Source organism: Seriola dumerili, unplaced genomic scaffold, assembly GCF_002260705.1.
Source record: "Seriola dumerili isolate Sdu_G_001 unplaced genomic scaffold, Sdu_1.0 BDQW01000226.1, whole genome shotgun sequence".
Lineage (NCBI taxonomy): Eukaryota > Metazoa > Chordata > Actinopteri > Carangiformes > Carangidae > Seriola > Seriola dumerili.
In genome coordinates this window covers 6,219,450-6,240,846 of record NW_019174481.1, presented here as the reverse complement: position 1 = coordinate 6,240,846, position 21,397 = coordinate 6,219,450, and the positions used below count along the sequence as shown (strand labels likewise).

Sequence of the window (21,397 nt, the reverse complement as noted above, 5' to 3'; positions counted from 1 at the left end):
TACCCTCCAAATAAGAGCATCTGTTTTTTAAAACCAATTTAAGAATAAATAAATAAATAAATAAATAAAATGCTAACATGACCATTGTTTTTTTCATATTATTCTCATTAAAGCAGCCTTCATAACGCCGTTCCCAGTAGCTTTAACAACATGAGGAACAAATGTAGCCTCAGCATTAAAGGACAAATCTACTACTCAGGTTGTGCTCCAGTTTGATAAAACTGTCTGTAGATGTAATTGCCTATTTTCCACAACCTGTGGAGGAAACATGGGGGCAAGGTCACCCTCTGACATTAGCACGGAATAGTACAAGTGAGACGGGATACTTGCTAGGTTTAATTTGATGGTGCCCGCAGATGCCAGACATGTTGAAGTCTATTGGTGCAGATTCCTTGAGGGAGTTTAATTTTCTGTTTAACGAAACACAGTCAGGTGCTAATGATGTTGGGGAAAGGGGATAATTAATGGAGTAAATAATAAAAAGACAGATGATGCTTAAAGCTATGGGAGTTACAAAAAAGTAATAGGTGGGTCTAAAAGCTTTCTGAGAGATGTCTAGATGGGGTTCAGGTTCATTTGAACAAATCTACGAGGTTAGGTTGCTCCAGCACTTTCACCACTGTGTGACATTGTAGGGGCACAGTCTTGTGCAATATGCTTAAACCAGAGAAGCTTTACAACCGGCTGAAAGACATGTACGACATTGATTCAAAATGAGCCCAGAAATGGCATAACAAGGCCTGTGTTTTGTGTGATATGTGTATGGATTTGAGGCATTGAGGTGGAGATGAACATTTCACTCCGTAATACTGACAAGCTGTTAATGTTTGCCACAAGCTGTGCATAGCCATAACAGTAAAATATGCGGGCTATACGAGCTGTCAAATTAATTTAATGGTAGCAAAAACTTTTACTGTAATTTCACTATTCTCACCTAGTACTGACATAAAACTTCTCTGTCCTGCACTAGATCTCGTCTGCCAAGCTAAATTGGTATTGTTTTCCTCCTGTGTGACCATAGGTCTCAGCACACTTTCTAAATAATAAGGAATAAATGAACCATATCATTGAAATAGTGAAATATCTGTTATCTTCCTTGCTGTATTGTCATGTAACTGGATTTCACTTCCTTGCAGAAATTATTTTTGAAATGGGATCAGAAAGCTGCAGACAGAAGGTTCCTGGCAATATGATGCATATGTATTTTAATCTTGATAGTGATTGAATTTTTTCAGAAGTAGAGCAATTATGAGAGACTATTCTGGGCGTACAGTAGTCTTTCCTTCCCCCTCTGTTATCCTCCCATGCAGTATGGAGAGATTTTTAGAATTCTTTGTTAATCAAATCTAAAAACAAAGACCAGGACAGTTTTTAGAACATAAAATTAAAACTTTGACAAATGCTTCCTTCATGCATGACTTCAGCGTATATATGGTGAAAGTCTTTTTCTCCGTCAGACATTCCCATGGGTGTTTAAGTCACCAACATCTCTGAAACCGTCCACCTTTCTTTGTTTTTTGTTTTTTCTCTTTCTTGTTCTATTTTACTCCCCATCTCTCCGTGTCGCTCGGCCTCTTTCGGCCTCTCTCTCCATCTCCTTCACTCTCTTTCTCATTCTGTTTGGGCAGACATCCAGGGCAGATCGTTGCTCTCAGGATTTCATTAAAGGGATGTTGATGGAGCACTCTCCCCAGCCTAAGTAAATGTGCTCAAGTCCATTTGAGAGTGCATTGTTTGGAAATGGATTACTGAAGTTGGAGGAGTAAAGGAAAGGAGAAGCGGGAATGGGGGGGGGGGTCTACATATTTGACTTCCAGATGAAGGAGAAAGTTTATTTGGAATCTCTAAATAGCGTCTGTGAAGTGAAAACAAGCCCAAACACTGGGTGCTTATTTTCCTAGTTACAGTAAGTTTATCTGAGAAGTTGCTGCATGTTAGTGATGACTGTTATTGTGCTCTGACAGGTATATTTGCTCTAGATTTGACGTCATTCTGCAGCAGCATTGCCAGTGACAGTCTACATCGAGGTACATGACACAGTGGTAGATGCAAAGCTTAAGTCGCCGCAAAGACACGATAGGTGTTCCATATGCTTGCAACGTGCATCAGTGTCTACACACATACATTACTGGGCCAGGGGAACATAACAGACACCAGTACGTACATATTACCTTGGCACATGTTTATCCTTCATCTGGCTGTCACAGCAGCACACTCGTCTCACCATGACACCTTTTAACCTGACAGTCCCAGCACATCTCTGTTGCACTCGCACTCCAGACGTACCGTTTAGCTGTCACAACTGGTCACAACCTGTCACAGGCAGTCACAGCCAGGTGGAACCAGTCATGGACTGTAATCTCATTCTGGTGACATAAGGTTGACGGCACACTCCTGTGTCTGCGCAAGGTTTTGTTGTGGATGGGAATTCTGTGTGCAAACATGGCTGGACGTGTTGTCCACACGCATGATGTGGGTAGTAACATAAAGGAAAAAAAACAATGTCACCAAGTGGGGAAAATGGGGGGGGGGGGGGGCTTTTTGGACCATACATGGAAAGGTATCTTTGTGGCACATTCATTTCAGTTTTTCACACTATCATGTGCGCTCTTTTGTTCTTCATAGTTCCAACATTTATCAACCAGAAAATAGATCCATCCAGTACTTTTTTGAAAATAAGGCACTGTCACCCACTTTATTTATTATTGAGAGAGTTTTGCTCACTTGGGTATCACTTGATATCAATACAGATTACTCCTTTCAAGGCCTGGAAGTTCTGCAGCTGCAGTGGCTGCTGTGCCACGGTCTGGTTCATCCACACAAATTGTGAGATAACTGCCCCTGGTAATAGAAGTGTGTGAATTCTCTTTTAGCTGCATTATTTCACTTCAAGGCAAACAGAAAACAGCTTGTTCCTTTTTCAGTAGCCGGCACAATATACCATATCCAAAGAGCTCTCCCCATGCTTCGAGGCTTCACAAAGCACTCGCGCCTTTGTGTTGACATTAGGTCTGTTTTAATTCCCGTCATCACTTCTATCCCCCCCCCCCCCCCCCCCAACTCATTCCTTGTGGTATTAACAGTCTTTCTAGTGGAAAAAAAACACGCCAATACTTCTTATTATGTTTTTGCCTCCTTCCCTGCATGCATGAGCTGTTCGGCACTTCATGTTATTAAAGCAGGATTTTGGCAGAGCTATCACTGGCCCACAGCAGTAATTACTACAGGTTTGCATAGCTGCCTCTGACTCACCCGCCTTGGAAATGTTATTACTAAAGTCTCTCTCATTGGGGTCGCAGAGGGAGCTTCTTGTGATCCTGCGTCTTTGCTCAGGCTATTTCAGTGACACTCAGCTCATATCCCAACAGGGTCCCAGGGCGTGAGACCAGATGTACAGGGCAAACAGGGAGTAATCAAGGAATGACAAAGAGAGGCTGTAATAGTGTTTTGCTTGGAGCAGCTATTTTTTTCATGTTGTTCTGCGTTTATTTCATTCGTTTTTCATCTTGTGTACATTTGTCCAAACAAAATAATTGTCTCGAAGCATCGCCCCTGACAGAGTGACAGATGAAGAAGAAGGGGATTGGCCGTTTTATATTTTCGTAGGGAAGACATTTGGCTTGTATCTGTGTAGCTCCATTGCCCTCAGACAAAAGAAAGGGCAAGAGAAAGTGTCCTGGGGTCTCAGTATAGATGAAACGATTCAGATATGAACAAGTCTGAGATATGAGAAAAGCATTCGAGTCGCTGGGGCATAGATAGCCTTCATTCAACTATTGATCTGTTGCTCTCCGTCTTTCTTTGTTGTTTTCTCTGTTTGTCCCACCACTGCCTAATTCCTACAGTGCTTCGTGTCTTTTTCTCCACTGTGCTCAATGAGAGCTGAGTGTTGACTCCCCATCTTGCAGTGTGTCCTGACAGCGGTCTCCATTGAGGGTCAGATGTTAAATGTGTCTTCAGTGTCAGCGTCCTCTCAAAGGTCAAACTCCGAAGAGACGCTCATTAATGGGCTCAGCCTCTCCACCTCTGCACTGCCACACAGCACTGACCTGTGGAAGCTACATTCTCTGCACACGCACAGGAAACCACACAAACAAAGCTGTGTAGAGCATATAGGTCCAACAGCTTATCAATTTTTGGCTATCAGAAATAATTAATAATAATAATACTAAAGAGGGTCCTCGTCGGTGCTCAGGCCCTAATTACCTCCACAGAGGAGGTTATGTTATCACCCATGTTTGTTTGTTTGTCAGCAGGATTACGCTGAAAGTAGTGATCCAATTTGCACCGAACTTGGTGGAAGGGATGGGACATGGGCCAAGGGAGAACCCATTATATTTTGGGGCAGATCCAGATCACTTACTATGAATTAGATTTTTTTTTCTTGGAAGACTTCAAAGTATATTCTTTGACATTGGCCTTGGCAGTGGTTGGCGCTGCACAGAGTGCCCCTCTAGTTACATTAAATAATAGGATTTAATTTATATTAAATCCACCTTGGGGCACCACCCGAAGAAGGGAAGCATAGCCAATTCACTGATTCAGTCTCATAAAATGTACTAACAATTTAATCAATTTGGAACCCATTAACTTGCGTGTGTGTGTGTTTGTGTGTATATACAGTAGAATGGCACTCAATAGATCTGTACCAAATTGTAGAAACCCATAGATCCTACTACCATAAATACGTTTAATCTTTTACATCAAGATACATAAATTATTTCCTGAGAAATTGACTGAAATGTTTGTAAATGTAAATTGCAATGTTAAGGAAATTGATTAAAGTCCTTTAACCAGATTGCCACCTAAATTTAATGGGTTGTCCTCTGGCCCGAGCTGCAGCACTCCACCAAATGCAAATTGGTTCAGTACTTTTTGCGTAATCCTGCTAAAAACAAACAATCAATCAATCAAACAAACAAACAAACAAACACGTGAAGGGTTCAGTGCAATAGTCTGCTCTGAGCAGGCCACACAGAGGTCAATGGTAGCTGGTTGTTAGGTCCATGGACAGAGTTCAGGTATAGGTTTGAGGAAAGTTGAGTTCAGTTGAAATTACACAATGAACAAATTTGTCTGTGGAGTCCCAGGAGGCCCTACAGCTGTTTATGTATATTCTTGTCCAGCATTTCCAACATCAGCCTGCAGTATGGAAACACCCGAAACAGCCATTTTCTGTATCTCATTCTCCTCACCTATCACTTTTCTCTCTCTCTCTCTCTCTCTCTCTTTCTTTCCCCATCTCCCTGCCCCTCTCTCCAACTCCTCTCTCCCGTTCTCGCTCTCAGAAAGCCAGCAGGGAGCAGGGTGGTCTGTGTAGGATGCTCTCTGGGTGTGGGTTTGTTTCCAACAGGAGCTTATCTGCAAATGCTCAGGTTCAGCTAATTGGCATTATTAAACTGTTGGCAAGCTTAACTCAGATATAAGGGGAGGTGCTGTGGGGGGTGTGGGGGCACAAACAGGGATTTATGTGTGACTGTCTGTTTGTGTGAGTGGGTGTGCACGTACGATCATCTATGTCTGTGCCTGTGCATATGTTCCCGAGTGTGTGTGTGTGTGTGTGTGTGTGTGTGTGTGTGTGTGTGTGTGTGTGTGTGTGTGTGTGTGTGTGTGTGTGGAATTTTAAACAAGCAGCTGTCAATTTCAATCAACAGGGCGCGTGGCGTGCCTGAGGCCCAGGTAGCCCAATTACAGGCAGACACGCTCGACGTACGCGCAGAAGCCCAGGCCTATCTTCCTTTATTCAAACAGGGCTGTGGGAGAGGAGACGCTAAATGTAATGTTGGTCGATGTGTGAAGGGCAAACACTGTTGGGAGCTGCTGCTGAGGCAGATGCAGAATCTGGTGAATATTTGGCTGCTGGAGGAATTGATACACTGGATGGATGAGGGTCTAAAGAGTTAGATGGATGGAGGAAGACAGTCGAGTATGGTCGACGCTAATGTGGTACCACTGAAAATAGACAATTTTGGATCTTAGAAATTTCTCCCTTTTCACCCTTTCTGCCCCCTTTTTTTTCTCTCTTTAGGGTGGGAAGATCCCAGTGAGGTGGACAGCACCAGAGGCCATCGCTTACAGAAAGTTCACCTCGGCTAGTGACGTGTGGAGCTACGGCATTGTCATGTGGGAAGTGATGTCTTTTGGAGAGAGGCCTTACTGGGACATGTCCAACCAAGATGTAAGTATTTGTTTACAAGCACCTTTGCTTTCTAAATGTGATATATTTCCTTTTGACGCACAATGTTGGGGTGGAACATCAGACAGCGAGTGACCAATGAGCTATCAATTATGGAGAGAAAAAGAGTTTTATTTGACAGGACAGGCAGAAAGGTGTAACTGTACCCACTAATGTGGTATGGCATCACCACTGATGAAGTAGCAGTTTTCCAGGAGGTTCAAGTGCCTATTTCATAAGATCATAAAAAGGAACATTTAAGTTGGGCTTTATCACTTTTCTCAGCTTCAATGCAATAAAAAAAAAACAAGTTTGAATCTGAATAAACTGCATCATTAATAGAACGGCCATTGCTGTACAGATGCGGTTGTACTTCCTTTTCACCCCATAGATACACAATCAAGGATAACGCTTAAGAGCGGAAGCTGTAATAAATCACACATTTTTTATCAGTTCCCATCTCACAGCATCATCACCGATGTCCTTGACTCTGACTTTGAAAGCAGACTTATTATAGGCAGCCTCACACCAAACCCCTTTCCTTCCTGGTCGGCTTTTGAGAGCCATGAATGATTGCTGAGAGCTCTGCTTTGTTCCCCATGTCCGTTTGGATAAGGTCCACACACACACAGACTCCCATAAACACACAAGCACCAACACAAACACACACATCCATTGGATATAGTCCCATAGTATGAGGTCTCTCTCCCTAAGCTGTCTTAGTGAGACAACTAGCCAGCCATCAGGCCTCTATGGACCCCACTCCACAAGGAACGTCCAACCCAGCAGATGTTGTCTCAGTGGGCCAGCAGCAAACACTGCCTGGTGGGACTAATGCAGGGAAGAGGACTGGCACCACTCAGCCTGTGCGGCTGCTCAGTCCACGCACAAACACACACACACACACAACCACTTCTCCATATGCACCATTTGTCAAGATTCTGCTGAGTTGCACTCAGCTCTGGAGTGGAGTTGCCAACCTACAGAGCAGCCTCTAATTTTTAATGATAGTATCTTTTACACTTGATTTCACACCAGACCCCTTATCCTGCAACTATGCATTTTTTGGAAAAGATTGCATCTATAGAGAGTATGGATACATATATATATATATATGTGTAAGAGTTGGGTCCATCAACGTGCAATGCAGCAGTCTCTACTCTTTGTATTGTCTATGAAGAGGCTTCACAAATGCAGAGTAAGCATGTTTACTTTGATAAAATATATTCATTTTTACTCCATCGTTTGTACATTTTTACAAACCATGCATTATAGATAACAAACAAAACGCGAAGGTCATTGAATTATATGTACTCCACGTCTGCAAAAGTCTCCAAATCTTCTTCAAGTTCTGTCTGAACTTCACTCAGCTCTTCTAAAACACTTGAGTCTTAACTCTGACTCCCCTGAAACTCTGTCTAACAAGGCCAGGATAGCCTGTGCAGCCTTTAAGAAACGTGTCAGGAAGCTGTACTTCACAGTGTTAATTATATGCAATCTGCCCATTCCCTGGTGACTTCTTTCTACAATGACACTACCTCTGTTCGCCTTTCCTACTCTTTCCTCACTCTGTCCTCCAGGAGTGACATGTGATTGGCTAGAGTCGAGAGGAAGGGCACATCAGCCTGAATGCTAACTGTCGGCTGAGTGACCAGAGAGAGTGTGTCTGTGTGGGGTGGGGGTGGGGATGTTGTTGAGGCAGTGGCGAGCGTGTCAGGATTACAGAGTGGATATGCTTAATGTCATCAGACGCTGAAAACTCAGTCAAATTAGTGTTTTGCTTTTAATGAAGTGTATTATTGACAAGCAGCCAGCTTGTAGAAAAACCCTATTAGTGACAGCAATTGGTTGTAATTATTGTATGACTTGTGTAGTATGTAGATCTATTAATTATATCAGTTTTGGAATAGATAACACCTGCACCCCTTCCCACTCTTACTCCCTTAGGTGATTAATGCCATCGAGCAGGACTACCGTCTGCCACCACCCATGGACTGCCCCAGTGCCCTGCACCAGTTAATGCTGGACTGTTGGCAGAAAGACCGCAACGTACGACCCCGCTTCACCGACATCGTCAGCACCCTGGACAAGATGATCCGTAACCCCACCAGCCTCAAAGCTGTAGCCAACATCCCTGCAGTGTGAGTAAAAACACTTTTTCAACACTTTCTACATAACCCCACACATTCACCCTGACGTGGACATTAAGTACACACAAATATACTTTTCATCTGTTTATTTAGACAGTATTTACACTCACTGTCAGCACCCAGCACGTAGCTACATGCTTACTTTTTTATCCTCTCACAAAATAAACATGAATTCATTACTGTTGATTGCATTAAACCTGAACTTCTCCTCCCCAGGATTTTTTCCACCCCTCGTATTGGCTTTAGAAAGTTCACTTTTTCCACATTTTGTAGTAACACATAAATTATTCTTACACCATAATGACGGAGCAAAAACATGTTTTTAGAGAAATTAAAACATACAGAAACATCTCATTTACATACATATTCAGAATGTTTATTCGTTATTTTGTACAGACACCACTGGCCTTGATTTGTTTTGAATCTTACTCGGCACGATTTTGCCAGTTTTGCAAACCTTGTTTTGGACAATTTTCTTCCACAGTTTCTCATAGATCCTCTCAAACTCAGCCAGATTAGATGTGGACTGTCTGTGAACTGCAAGCTTTAGGTTTCCTCACAGATTTTCCAATTCAATTTCCAGGGTTTGGCTGGGCCACTGAGGGTCATTCAGAGACTTGTCCTGAAGCCACTTGTTTTGGCCGTGTGGGTTTGGTTTGCTGCCAAGTTGTAAAGTGAACTTTTGTCCCCATGTGAGTTTGACTTTGTGCAATGAAGCGTGTTTTTCTTCAAGGCCCCTCTTCCTGTTTGTAACTCAGTTAACTGATTCCTTAATTGTGACTAGTTTCCTGATATTTGACACTGCGGAGCGTTGCCGCAGCATGCTTCATTGTGGGAATAGTACTGGCCAGGTAATGAGTGGTATCTTAGTTTTAGCTAGTTGCAGCACTTGGCATTCAGGGCAAGGATTGAAGGTTTTTCTCCCGTGATACAAGAGAATCTCTACTCTTTGTAAACTTTTTATCATAGACGGATATCAATCGATAGATCGGGTCAGGATACTTTCCAGGGCAAATATTCATACAGTACACACTCACATACACGTTTTCTCCTCCATCTTGCATCTTCTCACACGCACACCCATGCAAACATCATAACCACAGTTATTCTCCTTCTCTTTAAATCCCACTTGCTTAATATTGCATTAAAGCACCACTCTATATCTCCTCTTACCCCTCTCTTCTCTCCCCCCCAGGCCTTCTCAGCCACTGTTGGACAGATCCATACCTGACTTCAACACCTTCAGCTCAGTAGAGGACTGGCTCACTGCCATCAAGATGAGCCAGTACAGAGACAACTTCCTCAACTCAGGCTTTACATCCCTGCAGCTGGTGGCTCAAATGACCTCAGAGTGAGTTCACCTGCTCGTGTGCAAACGAAGAGTTTCGAATCCATATGGCACTTGATGGGCACACTTATATAAAATGACTCAACGTCGAGTGCATGTATTTTTGGCTTGAATGCGCCCAGTGACTCAAGTATTTGAATGATTGCATCAAAGTAAAGCCTCTATGGTTTATGCATAAAAATATGACTCATTAGAAGAGAAAATAACATAGTCATTTTGGTGAGAATATTTCCATCGGTGCTATTCAAGTATTATGATATAATAATTAAGCATTTTCTGAGAACAATTTTCCAAAATATGGATATGGATGTAAATCCTTTAACTACACATTTTAAGAGGCATATTTATTCACTGCTGTTTATGTGGAGTTTTTCAAAGGTTGGGTCATGATGGCAATTCTCATAGCACATGTAGTATCAATAGACATAAATATTGCACTCCATTTATTTTAATTAAGAATGGCGCTCGGTCTACAAATTTATGCGAAAATATAAAATCTCTCTAACATTTTTTATTAAAAATGTATGCTTGGGGCTTGGTGCAGTCTCTTTGCAATGCAAAGCAACATAGATTACTAAATCTTCTCTCAAGTGATAGAATTAATTTTGTAAATTTGTGTTTACATTCATTCTAGCTTTCCATCCTGAACTTGTTTTCATATAGCCATGTTAGGATTGCAAATACACCAGGAAATACAATGCCATTTTTTCACAGTATAATAGCTTCATACTCAGATGATCTATTCCATCTTCAATGTGATGGAAATCCTTCCATTTATTGCTTCAAAATATGTTCTTGGTTTTCAATTTCCTTTCACCCGGCCTCTTTCTCTCTAGGGACTTGCTGAGGATAGGAGTGACCCTGGCAGGCCACCAGAAGAAGATCCTCAGTAATATCCAGTCCATGAGGGTGCAGATGAGCCAGTCACCCATCACTATGGCATGACTACAGGGGGCGCTGTGCCACGGAACGGGCAGCATTCGCAGGACCAACAACAATGGCAGCCCTCGAATGACCCCCGATCCATCGGAACGCGCCAGAGTGGAGACTATTGTCTTAATCTAATCCACAAACCATGACAACAGGAGACCAGGGTCTACACTACCACTTGGTTAATAGCTATCACACTTCATGCAATCCACGCCAGGAGTTCAGGGTCCAGACTTGATACTGTTTCTCTACTGATCCACAAAAAGAGGACAGACATCATTTTGCTGTGGGTATGAACAGCCATTCATGTCATTGTGAACCAAAATAACAATCGGATGTTGACACAGGGAATCTCGCACAAGTTCAGACTGTATGGTAAAATGAGTGATATTGTACTTCTATATTATCTGGACTAGAAAATTGTAAACAGAAGTGTGAGACACTTAGAAACAACGTGTGACCTGTGATTTTATCCATACTGTCGTCAATGTGTGCAATGAAGATGCCTTGACCTGGCCAGAAATAAGTCTCAGAAGAAAAAGCAATTACCAGTAGGAATAATTAGAGGAAGAAGAATACAGGGATGTACAGTGGAGCACCATTTTCAACTTTCACATCATCTTTTGCTTGTTTGAAGAATTTGACAAAATGTATCGTAAATGAACTGGTGAAAATTCAGAGCTTAGTTATATTTTTGTCTTCTACCATCTGTTTGATTGTTTGTTTGTTTGTTTGTTTTATCACTATAGCAAGATGCCGTCCACTTGTATTTTAACTTTAACACTACCTGTGGAGTCCTGGGTGGAAGGCCTTGCCAAAGGACTTCTTAGCCAGCCCCACCCAGATTCAGAGAATATAAATATGTTTATCTCTTGCTAAATATGATTATATCTTTCATAATAAACCTTCATATTGAAGGTGATATGTATGAATATGTATGTACAGAACTCTCTGCTTGCATTTTTGGCAAAGACATGTTTGTTGACTAGATTGTGATAGACACATGCAATGTGTTAGATTCCTACGATGCCCTGGTTCCCTTCGGACGACTGAACAACAGACACTGGCTTGTTCCAGGGGCACAAGGACAATCCTGACTGAATCTTAACCTGAGGAAAATATAAAAGGAATCATGGGCAAAGAATTGGTATTGTAGATCTATATGAAAAAATGCTGTAGGAGTTAAAATAATTGACAAAATATCCATTTACTGGAGATCATGTTAAATGTGGGTGTACACATGCTGTCTCTTGCTGGTGAGCACTTACTTGTACAGATTTGATTTATGTTAGATTTTCTTTTTGATCCGTTGTTGTTGTTTGTGTTGGGAGTGCGCAGCGCCATCCAGAGGGGAAGGGAACTCCACGCCTCAGCCGGCCCAAATCCATGGTAAGTAGCTGCTGATCACACAGTAAAAACACTACTTAACATCAAATTGCTCTACATCTGGCGGATTTTATTTCAGGCAAATCCAGTTAGTCTTTCTCATCGGTGCCGCAAATATCTTGGCCAAGGCAAGATTTGCTGCAAGTTTGAGATGCATGGGAGAGCGGCTAATCAGGGCACTGGAAATCGGAGTGAATCAGCATCACTTGTCTACACAGTGAAAATGAACATCTGGGCTGAGGTTTGCCAACAGACGCCTGATGCCATTCCGTTGAACATGCAGACTTAAACTGCCCACACGAGCACACTGTTTACAGTGTAGTACAGCCTCCCATCGACTACTGAAGCGAAACTGCTGAGTAAATCTATGCACTCTCACTATATGCAGCTGCCATATGTGTAGGCAGGTTGAGCGCAAACTGCCATGGTGGCACAGAGATTTTCACACATGAATCTCGCCATAATTATTAGCTGAAGAAATTGGTGTTAGGAAATTCCCCCCTTGCTTGTGCTGGATTGAGAGATGTCTACATTATTCCTGAAAGAATCGTCGTGGATGACTATGAAATGAAATAATGAATTAATGACTCTGAAAGTACACCGCAGTATTTCACTTCTGCATTGTGCACAAAGATGATTTGTCTTTTTTTAATCTGGGCATTGTGCTTCATAATTGGACTGTGCAACGTGTTTTTTTTTTTCTTCTTGCTGGTGACTTGCTTTAGTCTCAGGCTTTGGGAAAGCAAAAAAGTTGTTGTATTATATAAATCAAGTCAAATCAAGTGTTGATGAAATGTTAGCCACACTTGCCTTTAAAATTGAGAGCAAACTGACCTGAATGCTGCTGTGACAATTTTCAGCCGTGGCTGTATGTCAAAGGAAGTCTCCTAGCTCACAGACAATTATCATGAGCTATTGTAGTATCAATTCTTTGCAGTAGCTGTGACCCCGCTGAAATCTTTTGGCCCTATTTTAAGAGAGAGATGAGTGACGACAGTTCTAGCCACCTTGCATCCAAAATTAGAAATTGATGGCAGGCCCATTAGCAGATTATTAAGTATACTCACCACCCTCAAGTCATCCTCCTCCTACTCTGTCTGTCCTGCCCTCTCTCCTGGCTACACCAGCTGGCTGGCAAATCTCCAGCTCATTTATCCTGGGTGTAACCAAGCTGTCCTGGGCCAGGGCAGGGCTGGGTTGGGCTGGGCTGGGCTGGGCTGGGCTGGGCTGGGCCAGGCCATGGCCGGTCTGAGAAATGGTTGGCTTCATGCTCCAGTGGGCCCAGGCAGGGGTGCAAACATCTGCTGGGACCCCCATCTGACAGGCATCAGCCACAGGGTGGGAGACTGATGGGACCATCAAAAAATAAACATACACACACACACACACACACAGAGCAACCCTTAATTATGTTATTCTCGTGTCTGGTTTCCAGCCTGATGCTTACTGAAGAGAAAGTGGGCTGAGACTGACAGTGTGTGCATATTATGTGATAAAGAGACAGGGATGAGTCAGTTTACAGGAGGGTTGGGTTGCAGGGCATATAGAAGAGATGGTCAGATGAAAGTCAGAAAGTTAGTTCATCGAAGTGACTCAGCCACCTTCGTCTTGCAGTGTGTTCATATGGCAACATCTCATTTATTATAGAAATGTTAATTTCTTTAGTTTGTTAATGGAAAATACTGAAATCAAGCAACTGGATAGGTTCATGGACAAAATCAATTGCCTTTTCATTTTAATTCTCAGTTATTGATTTACTAAGTATTCTTAAATATAATCACATACTCTTTTAGATTGGCATAAATCCCTTTCACTGAAGCCAGTTATTCAATTTGAATGCATTAGTCCTCCATTCAGCTTAGTGCTATGTATTTGCTTTGCAACCCAAGAGCCTGTGAATGAGATGATAGAATGTATTCATTATGCAACAGTGTAATTCTTTCTTTTTCCATTTGCTCTGCTTGTCTTTCTAAATATCTGATTGTACTGACACTCCAGTGTGATGAATGGAGAGGCGGTTCACCATACCTCTCTGAACGCTGTTTCATATGGAGGCCATTCATCACACACTGATACAAAACACAAGAACAGAGCTTGTTAAATGTTTCATGGTGCTGTAACTGTCTGAGGAGTGACCAACGATCCTCTTAGCAGCTGAATTCATGCCTGTCATTTATAGGTCAGAACAGTGGCAGCCGTGTTCACCTGAAAATGACCTGACATGACTTCCCTGCAAAACTAAACTTATTAAACTTCATTCTCTTTTTTTCCTTCTGTTACAGACTCCAGACTTAGAGATTTACACACACATAAAACAGTATACACATCGCACTTCATGTTCACACACACACACACACACACACTGAACACCAAGAAGTATTTGCTGTCGGCAAAGGAGGAAGACCAGGTGAAATGGGACCTTTCCAGGATACCAGTCACGACCTCCCTCTATGGTACACAATGGATGGTGAAGCTGAATATCTGTGTGCACATGTCATAGTTTGTTTATTTGTGTGTGCGAGAGACTGATTTCATGTGTGTGCATAGGCACATTTGTGTACAGACATTTATGTGTGCACAGGTACATTGTTTAAGAGCGTGAATGGTTCCTTTTTCTTTTCTTTTTTTTTGTTTCTGTATAGCTACCACTTGTAAATTGTGACAAGTATGTGTCAAGAGTTTGTAAGCTGTAACTTTCTGAGAAATATTGTACTAAAATGCACTCAATAAAGGCCTTGGAAAACAAGTCAATCACTTTATGGTGTGTGACTCAGTGGGTGATAATTCTGTTTTCATTAATGGTGAGTCAAAAAAGCAAGAGAGGAAGGGTTATTATCCAGTAACACTACTGTCAGTGCTGTGCATAAATGTGACGTCTAATGCTTGGTTTCATAATGGCTAGGGAAATAAACAGCTTTTTGTCACTGCCGGTCTGCCTGGCAGCACGTGTTAAAAGCCATCAGCCACTAATAAACGAGCCGTCACTGGGATTACACGCAACCCCAAAAATTGGCTCTCCAAGAAAAGTGACAATATTTTGACAAACAAGTGAAAATTATCCTCCCATCTAAACTCGTATCACAGTCTCCAACACACAGTTAGACATACACACATACAGTACAAACACACACAAGCAGTTACAGTACGCTTGTAAATTCTAGGTTGCCAGGGACTTTCAGAGCACTTCACACACAGGAAAGTGTGTTGCACAGTAATGATATAGATAATGAGGTGAGTCAAAAGATATGGGATTGTATCCAACTCTCAGCATTCCACCATAACTGTTTATTGACTCTAATTGATTGATAATATCCAGCTTCATATTAGCAGAGTGACTGCTGTGCTGGGGCTGTGCCAAACAGAGAGGAAGCCAACAAAATTCATGAAACAGTCAATTTTCCATCTTTTCAAGTTTGTGATAGTGCTTCAGTTGTCACTTTCTCGTTTTGAGGAAGTGGTGAAAGAGTCTGCTGCTCCACTACAGATCTTTTGACACAGTGATGAAAACGTGGGTATCTCTGGTTCCGGAAGAAAATGTCTGATTCATTCTTCCTCCAAAAAATGTTGCAATTCAAATTGGAAGCACCTCTATGGTTTGGATCAATGTGAAACACTATCAGTACAAAAGATTAACAAATGCTTTAGAAAATATCTGATTTTTCTTTTCTTTTTGATAAGAAATCAATGGCACAAGCTTGTGTACATAAACAAAAATTTGTGGGATAAAAGTTAACTATCACTCCCTAGGTGCATTTCAGCAAGAAGCATTCCATCCATTCGACAACTGCTTGAGAATAAAGATTGAGAAGTTCAGAAAACTTATTGTTCATCTTTTGTTCCCAACTGAAAATTGTGTAATAACATGGAATTTTAATGAGCATGTTGTTTTAATAATGTTGCATTTTACTATGAGTATTTCATATGTGTTACAAACTCATATCTTAATTTATCCAGAGCATGTATATATGCAGTAATAATATATCCTCTTGTATGTGACACAATATAGTAAGGAATAAAAAAACGACATAGTATAGTAATGGCATGAAAAAGTCATAGTATTGTTAGGAATAAAAAGTCTTCATTTAAAAACTGAAAAAATTCATTAAAAAATGAATTTTTCATGCCATTACTATACTATGTCGTTTTTTTATTCCTTACTATATTGTGTCACATACAAGAAAGAACAAAAAGTAAGGATATAAAAAAGTCAAACCACATCATACTGTAGGAAAGTAAAGTATAGAAATGTGATAGTATAGTAAGGAATTAAAAGAGAAGAAAACGACATAGAATAGTAAGGCATGAAAAGTGAAAAAACAAAATAATATAGTGCGGCATAAAAAGTCAAATAAATGAAATAGCTTAGTAAGACCTAAGAAGAGAAAAAAACGACATAGTATAGTAAGGCGTAAAAAAAAAAACGACATAGGATAGCAAGATGTAAAAAGTGAAAAAATTACATAGTATAGTAGGGCATAAAAAATGAAAAAAAACATCATAGTATAGTAAGGCATCAAAAGTGAAAAAAATGACATAGTATAGTAAGGCATAAAAATAAAAGAAACGACATAGTATAGTAAGGCCTCAAAAGTGAAAAAAACGACATAGTATTGTAAGGCATAAATAGTAAAAATAACCACATAGTATAGTAAGGCCTAAAAAGTGAAAAAAAACGACATAGTATACTAAGGAATAAAAATAAAAGAAACGACATAGTATAGTAAGGCCTCAAAAGTGAAAAAAACGACATAGTATAGTAAGGCCTCAAAAGTAAAAAAAAACGACATAGTATTGTAAGACATAAAAAGTAAAAATAACCACATAGTATAGTAAGGCATAAAAAGTGAAAAAATTACATAGTATAGTAAGGCATAAAAAAATGAAAAAAACGTCATAGTATAGTAAGGCCTCAAAAGTGAAAAAAAAAAAACAACATAGTATAGTTAGGCCTAAAAAGAGAAAAATCGACATAGTATAGTAAGGCATAAAAAATGAAAAAGATTATACGCTATAGTAAGGCATGAAAAGTCATAAAAACGTCAGAGTATATTAAGTTATAAAAACTGAAAAGAACAAACATCATAGTATAGTAAGGCAGAAAAAATGAAAAAAAACGACATAGTATAGTAAGATATAAAAAATGAAAAAAAACGACATAGTATACTAAGGCATAAAAATCAAAAAAACGACATAGTATAGTAAGGCATGAAAAGTCATAAAGACAACATATTATATTAAGGCATAAAAAGGAAAAAACATGACATAGTATACTAAGTCAAAAAAATAAAAAAAACAACATAGTATAGTAAGGAATTAAAAGTGAAAAAAACGACATAGTATACTAAGGCATAAAAATCAAAAAAACGACATAGTATAGTAAGGCATAAAAAGTTTAAAAAACGACATAGTATACTAAGGCATAAAAATAAAAAAAACGACATAGTATAGTAAGGAATTAAAAGTGAAAAAAACGACATAGTATAGTAAGGCATAAAAAATTAAAAAAAAACCGACATAGTATACTAAGGCATAAAAATCAAAAAAACGACATAGTATACTAAGGCATAAAAATAAAAAAAACGACATAGTATACTAAGGCATAAAAATAAAAGAAACGACATAGTACAGTAAGGCCTCAAAAGTGAAAAAAACGACATAGTATAGTAAGGCCTCAAAAGTAAAAAAAAAATGACATAGTATTGTAAGGCATAAAAAGTAAAAAAAAACACAAAGTATAGTAAGGCTTAAAAAGTGAAAAAAATGTCATAGTATAACAAGGCATAAAAAGTCATAATAATCACCATAGTATAATAAGGCATAAAAAGTGAAAAATCTACATAGTATAGTATGGCCTAAAAAGTGAAGAATCGACATAGTACAGTAAGGCATGAAAATTGAAAAAAACTACATGGTATTGTAAGGCCTCAAAAGTGAAAAAAACAACAACAACATAGTATAGTTAGGCCTATAAAGAGAGAAATCGACATAGTATAGTAAGGTATAAAAAATGAAAAAAATGATACGCTACAGTAAGGCATGAAAAGTCATAAAAACGTCAGAGTATATGAAGTTATAAAAACTGAAAAGAACAAACATCATAGGATAGTAAGGCCCCAAAGTGAAAATAAAGACGTATAGTGAGACATAAGAAGTGAAAAAACGACATAGTATAGTAAGGTATAAAAAATGAAAAAAAACGACATAGTATACTAAGGCATAAAAATCAAGGAAACGACATAGTATAGTAAGGAATTAAAAGTGAAAAAAACGACATAGTATAGTAGGCCTCAAAAGTGAAAAAAACAACATAGTATAGTAAGGCCTCAAAAGTAAAAAAAACAACATAGTATAGTAAGGCATAAAAAATGAAAAAAAATGACATAGTATAGTAAGGCATGAAAAGTCATAAAAACGACATAGTATAGTAAGGCATAAAAAGTGAAAAAAAACAACATAGTATACTAAGGCATAAAAATTAAAAAAATGACATAGTAAGGCATGAAAAGTCATAAAAACGACATAGTGTAGTAAGGAATTAAAAGTGAAAAAAACGACATAGTATACTAAGGCATAAAAATCAAAAAAACTACATAGTATAGTAAGGCACAAAACCTGAAAGAAATGACATAGTATAGTAAGACATAAAAGGTGAAAAAACAACAGTATAGTAAAGCCTAAAAAGTGAAAAATTGACATAGTACAGTAAGGCATAAAAAATGAAAAAAATGATACGCTATAGTAAGGAATGAAAAGTGATAAAACAACATAATATAATAAGGCATAAAAAGTGTAAAAAATGACACGCTATAGTAAGGCATGAAAAGTCATGAAAACATCATAGTATAGTGAGTTATAAAAACTGAAAAAAAATGACAGTATAGCAAGGCCTCAAAAGTGAAAAAAACGACATAGTATAGTAAAGCATAAAAAGTGAAAAAAATGACATAGTATAGTAAGGCATTAAAAAAATCAGAAAATCGTCATACTATGCAAAGGAATAAAAATGACATTTGAAGACCCCTCTACTAGGGCACTCAATATCCCTATATGTTTTTTCTGCTTTCCTTTCAGGTGCTGGATGTACGAATCAGCGTGATATGCTACACATGACCCTGGTGTGCTACATTAAGTCTTCTTTCTTTCAGTCCTGGCTCTCTGACGTCTCTAGCTTTCTCTCTGGCTGTCTTTGTGTTCGCTCCCATGCTCCTGGCAGACCTGACGGCAGCTGTGGTCTTTCTTTTGTTTATTGTTTTCCAGTTATTTGTCGACGTATATCTCATTTTCCTTGTTGTAAATAAATTATTTGAAAGTTACCTGTAAACTCGTGTTGTTTCCCCTTTCTTGCTAAAAAAAGAAAAAAACGACATAGTATACTAAGGCATAAAAAATGAAAAAACTACATAGTATATTAAGGCATAAAAATAAAAAAAAAACGATATAGTACAGCAAGGCATGAAAATAAAAAAAACGACATAGTATAGTAAGGAATTAAAAGGTGAAAAATCGACATAGTATATAGTAAGGCATAAAAAATGAAAAACAAATGAAACGCTTTAGTAAGGCATAAAAAATGAAAAAAAAAATGAAACTCTAGAGTAAGAAATGAAAAGTCATAAAAACGACAGTATATTAAGGCATAAAAATTGAAAAAAACAACATGGTATAATAAGGCTTAAAAAGTGAAAAAAAACGACATAGTATAGTAAGGCATAAAAATTTTGAAAATGACATAGTATAGTAAGACATAAAAAGTGAAAAAAACAACATAGTATAGTAAGGTACAAAAGGTGAAAAATCGACATAGTATAGTAAGGCATGAAAAGTCATAAAAACGTCATAGTATTGTAAGGCATAAAATGTGGAAAAAACGACACGCTATAGCAAGGCATGAAAAGTCATAAAAAAGTCATAGTATAGTAAGGCATAAAAAGTGAAAAAAACAACATAGTATACTAAGGCATAAAAGGTGAAAAAAATTACATATTACAGTAAGGCATAAAAATCAAAAAAACGACTTAGTATAGTAAGGCATAAAAAGTAAAAAAAACGACATAGTATAGTAAGGCATAAAATGTGGAAAAAACGACACGCTATAGCAAGGCATGAAAAGTCATAAAAATGTCATAGTATAGTAAGGCATAAAAAGTGAAAAAAATGAAACGCTATAGTAAGGCATGAAAAGTGATAAAAACTAAATAGTATAGTAAGGGATAAAAAGTGATAAAAACGACATAGTATAGTAAGGCATAAAAAATTTAAAAAAATGAAACGCTTTGGTAAGGAATGAAAAGTCATAAAAACGATATAGTATAGTAAGGCATAAAATGTGGAAAAAATGACACACTATAGCAAGGCATGAAAAGTCATAAAAACGTCATAGTATAGTAAGGGATGAAAAGTGGAAAAAATGAAACGCTATAGCAAGGCATGAAAAGTCATAAAAATGTCATAGTATAGTAAGGGATAAAAAGTGAAAAAAACAACATAGTATAGTAAGGCATAAAAAGTGAAAAAAATGACATAGTATAGTAAGGCATAAAAATCAAAAAAACCATATAGTATAGTAAGACATAAAAAGTGAAAAAAACGACATAGTATTGTAAAGCATAAATGTGGAAAAAACGACACGCTATAGCAAGGCATGAAAAGTCATAAAAACGTCATAGTATACTAAGGCATAAAATGTGGAAAAAACGACACGCTATAGCAAGGCATGAAAAGTCATAAAAACGTCATAGTATAGTAAGGGATAAAAAGTGAAAAAAACAACATAGTATAGTAAGGCATAAAAAGTGAAAAAAATGACATAGTATAGTAAGGCATAAAAAATGAAAAAAATGAAACGCTATAGTAAGGAATGAAAAGTGATAAAAACTACATAGTATAGTAAGGCATAAAAAGTGATAAAAACGACATAGTATAGTAAGGCATAAAAAATTAAAAAAATGAAACGCTTTGGTAAGGAATGAAAAGTCATCAAAACGACATAGTATAGTAAGGCATAAAAAGTGAAAAAAATGACATAGTATAGTAAGGCATAAAAATCAAAAAAACCATATAGTATAGTAAGACATAAAAAGTGAAAAAAACGACATAGTATAGTAAGGCATAAAATGTGGAAAAAACGACACGCTATAGCAAGGCATGAAAAGTCATAAAAACGTCATAGTATAGTAAGGGATAAAAAGTGAAAAAAACAACATAGTATAGTAAGGCATAAAAAGTGAAAAAAATGACATAGTATAGTAAGGCATAAAAAATGAAAAAAATGAAACGCTATAGTAAGGAATGAAAAGTGATAAAAACTACATAGTATAGTAAGGCATAAAAAGTGATAAAAACGACATAGTATAGTAAGGCATAAAAAATTTAAAAAATGAAACGCTTTGGTAAGGAATGAAAAGTCAT

The 21,397-nt window shown here is 38.3% G+C and overlaps 1 protein-coding gene across 1 annotated transcript in view; it reads left to right on the top strand.

The window, feature by feature from the left end:
• LOC111228765 (ephrin type-B receptor 1) overlaps positions 1 to 14,716 on the top strand; it is a 173,119-nt gene extending 158,403 nt beyond the window's left edge. Inside the window, exons 13-17 of the mRNA XM_022754790.1 lie at positions 6,029 to 6,178; positions 8,123 to 8,316; positions 9,521 to 9,676; positions 10,510 to 11,992; positions 14,272 to 14,716. Of these exons, the coding sequence (XP_022610511.1) occupies positions 6,029 to 6,178; positions 8,123 to 8,316; positions 9,521 to 9,676; positions 10,510 to 10,618 (609 nt within the window). The 3' untranslated portion in view covers positions 10,619 to 11,992; positions 14,272 to 14,716. The remainder of the gene's footprint in view (positions 1 to 6,028; positions 6,179 to 8,122; positions 8,317 to 9,520; positions 9,677 to 10,509; positions 11,993 to 14,271) is intronic.
• Positions 14,717 to 21,397: the final 6,681 nt, after the last annotated feature.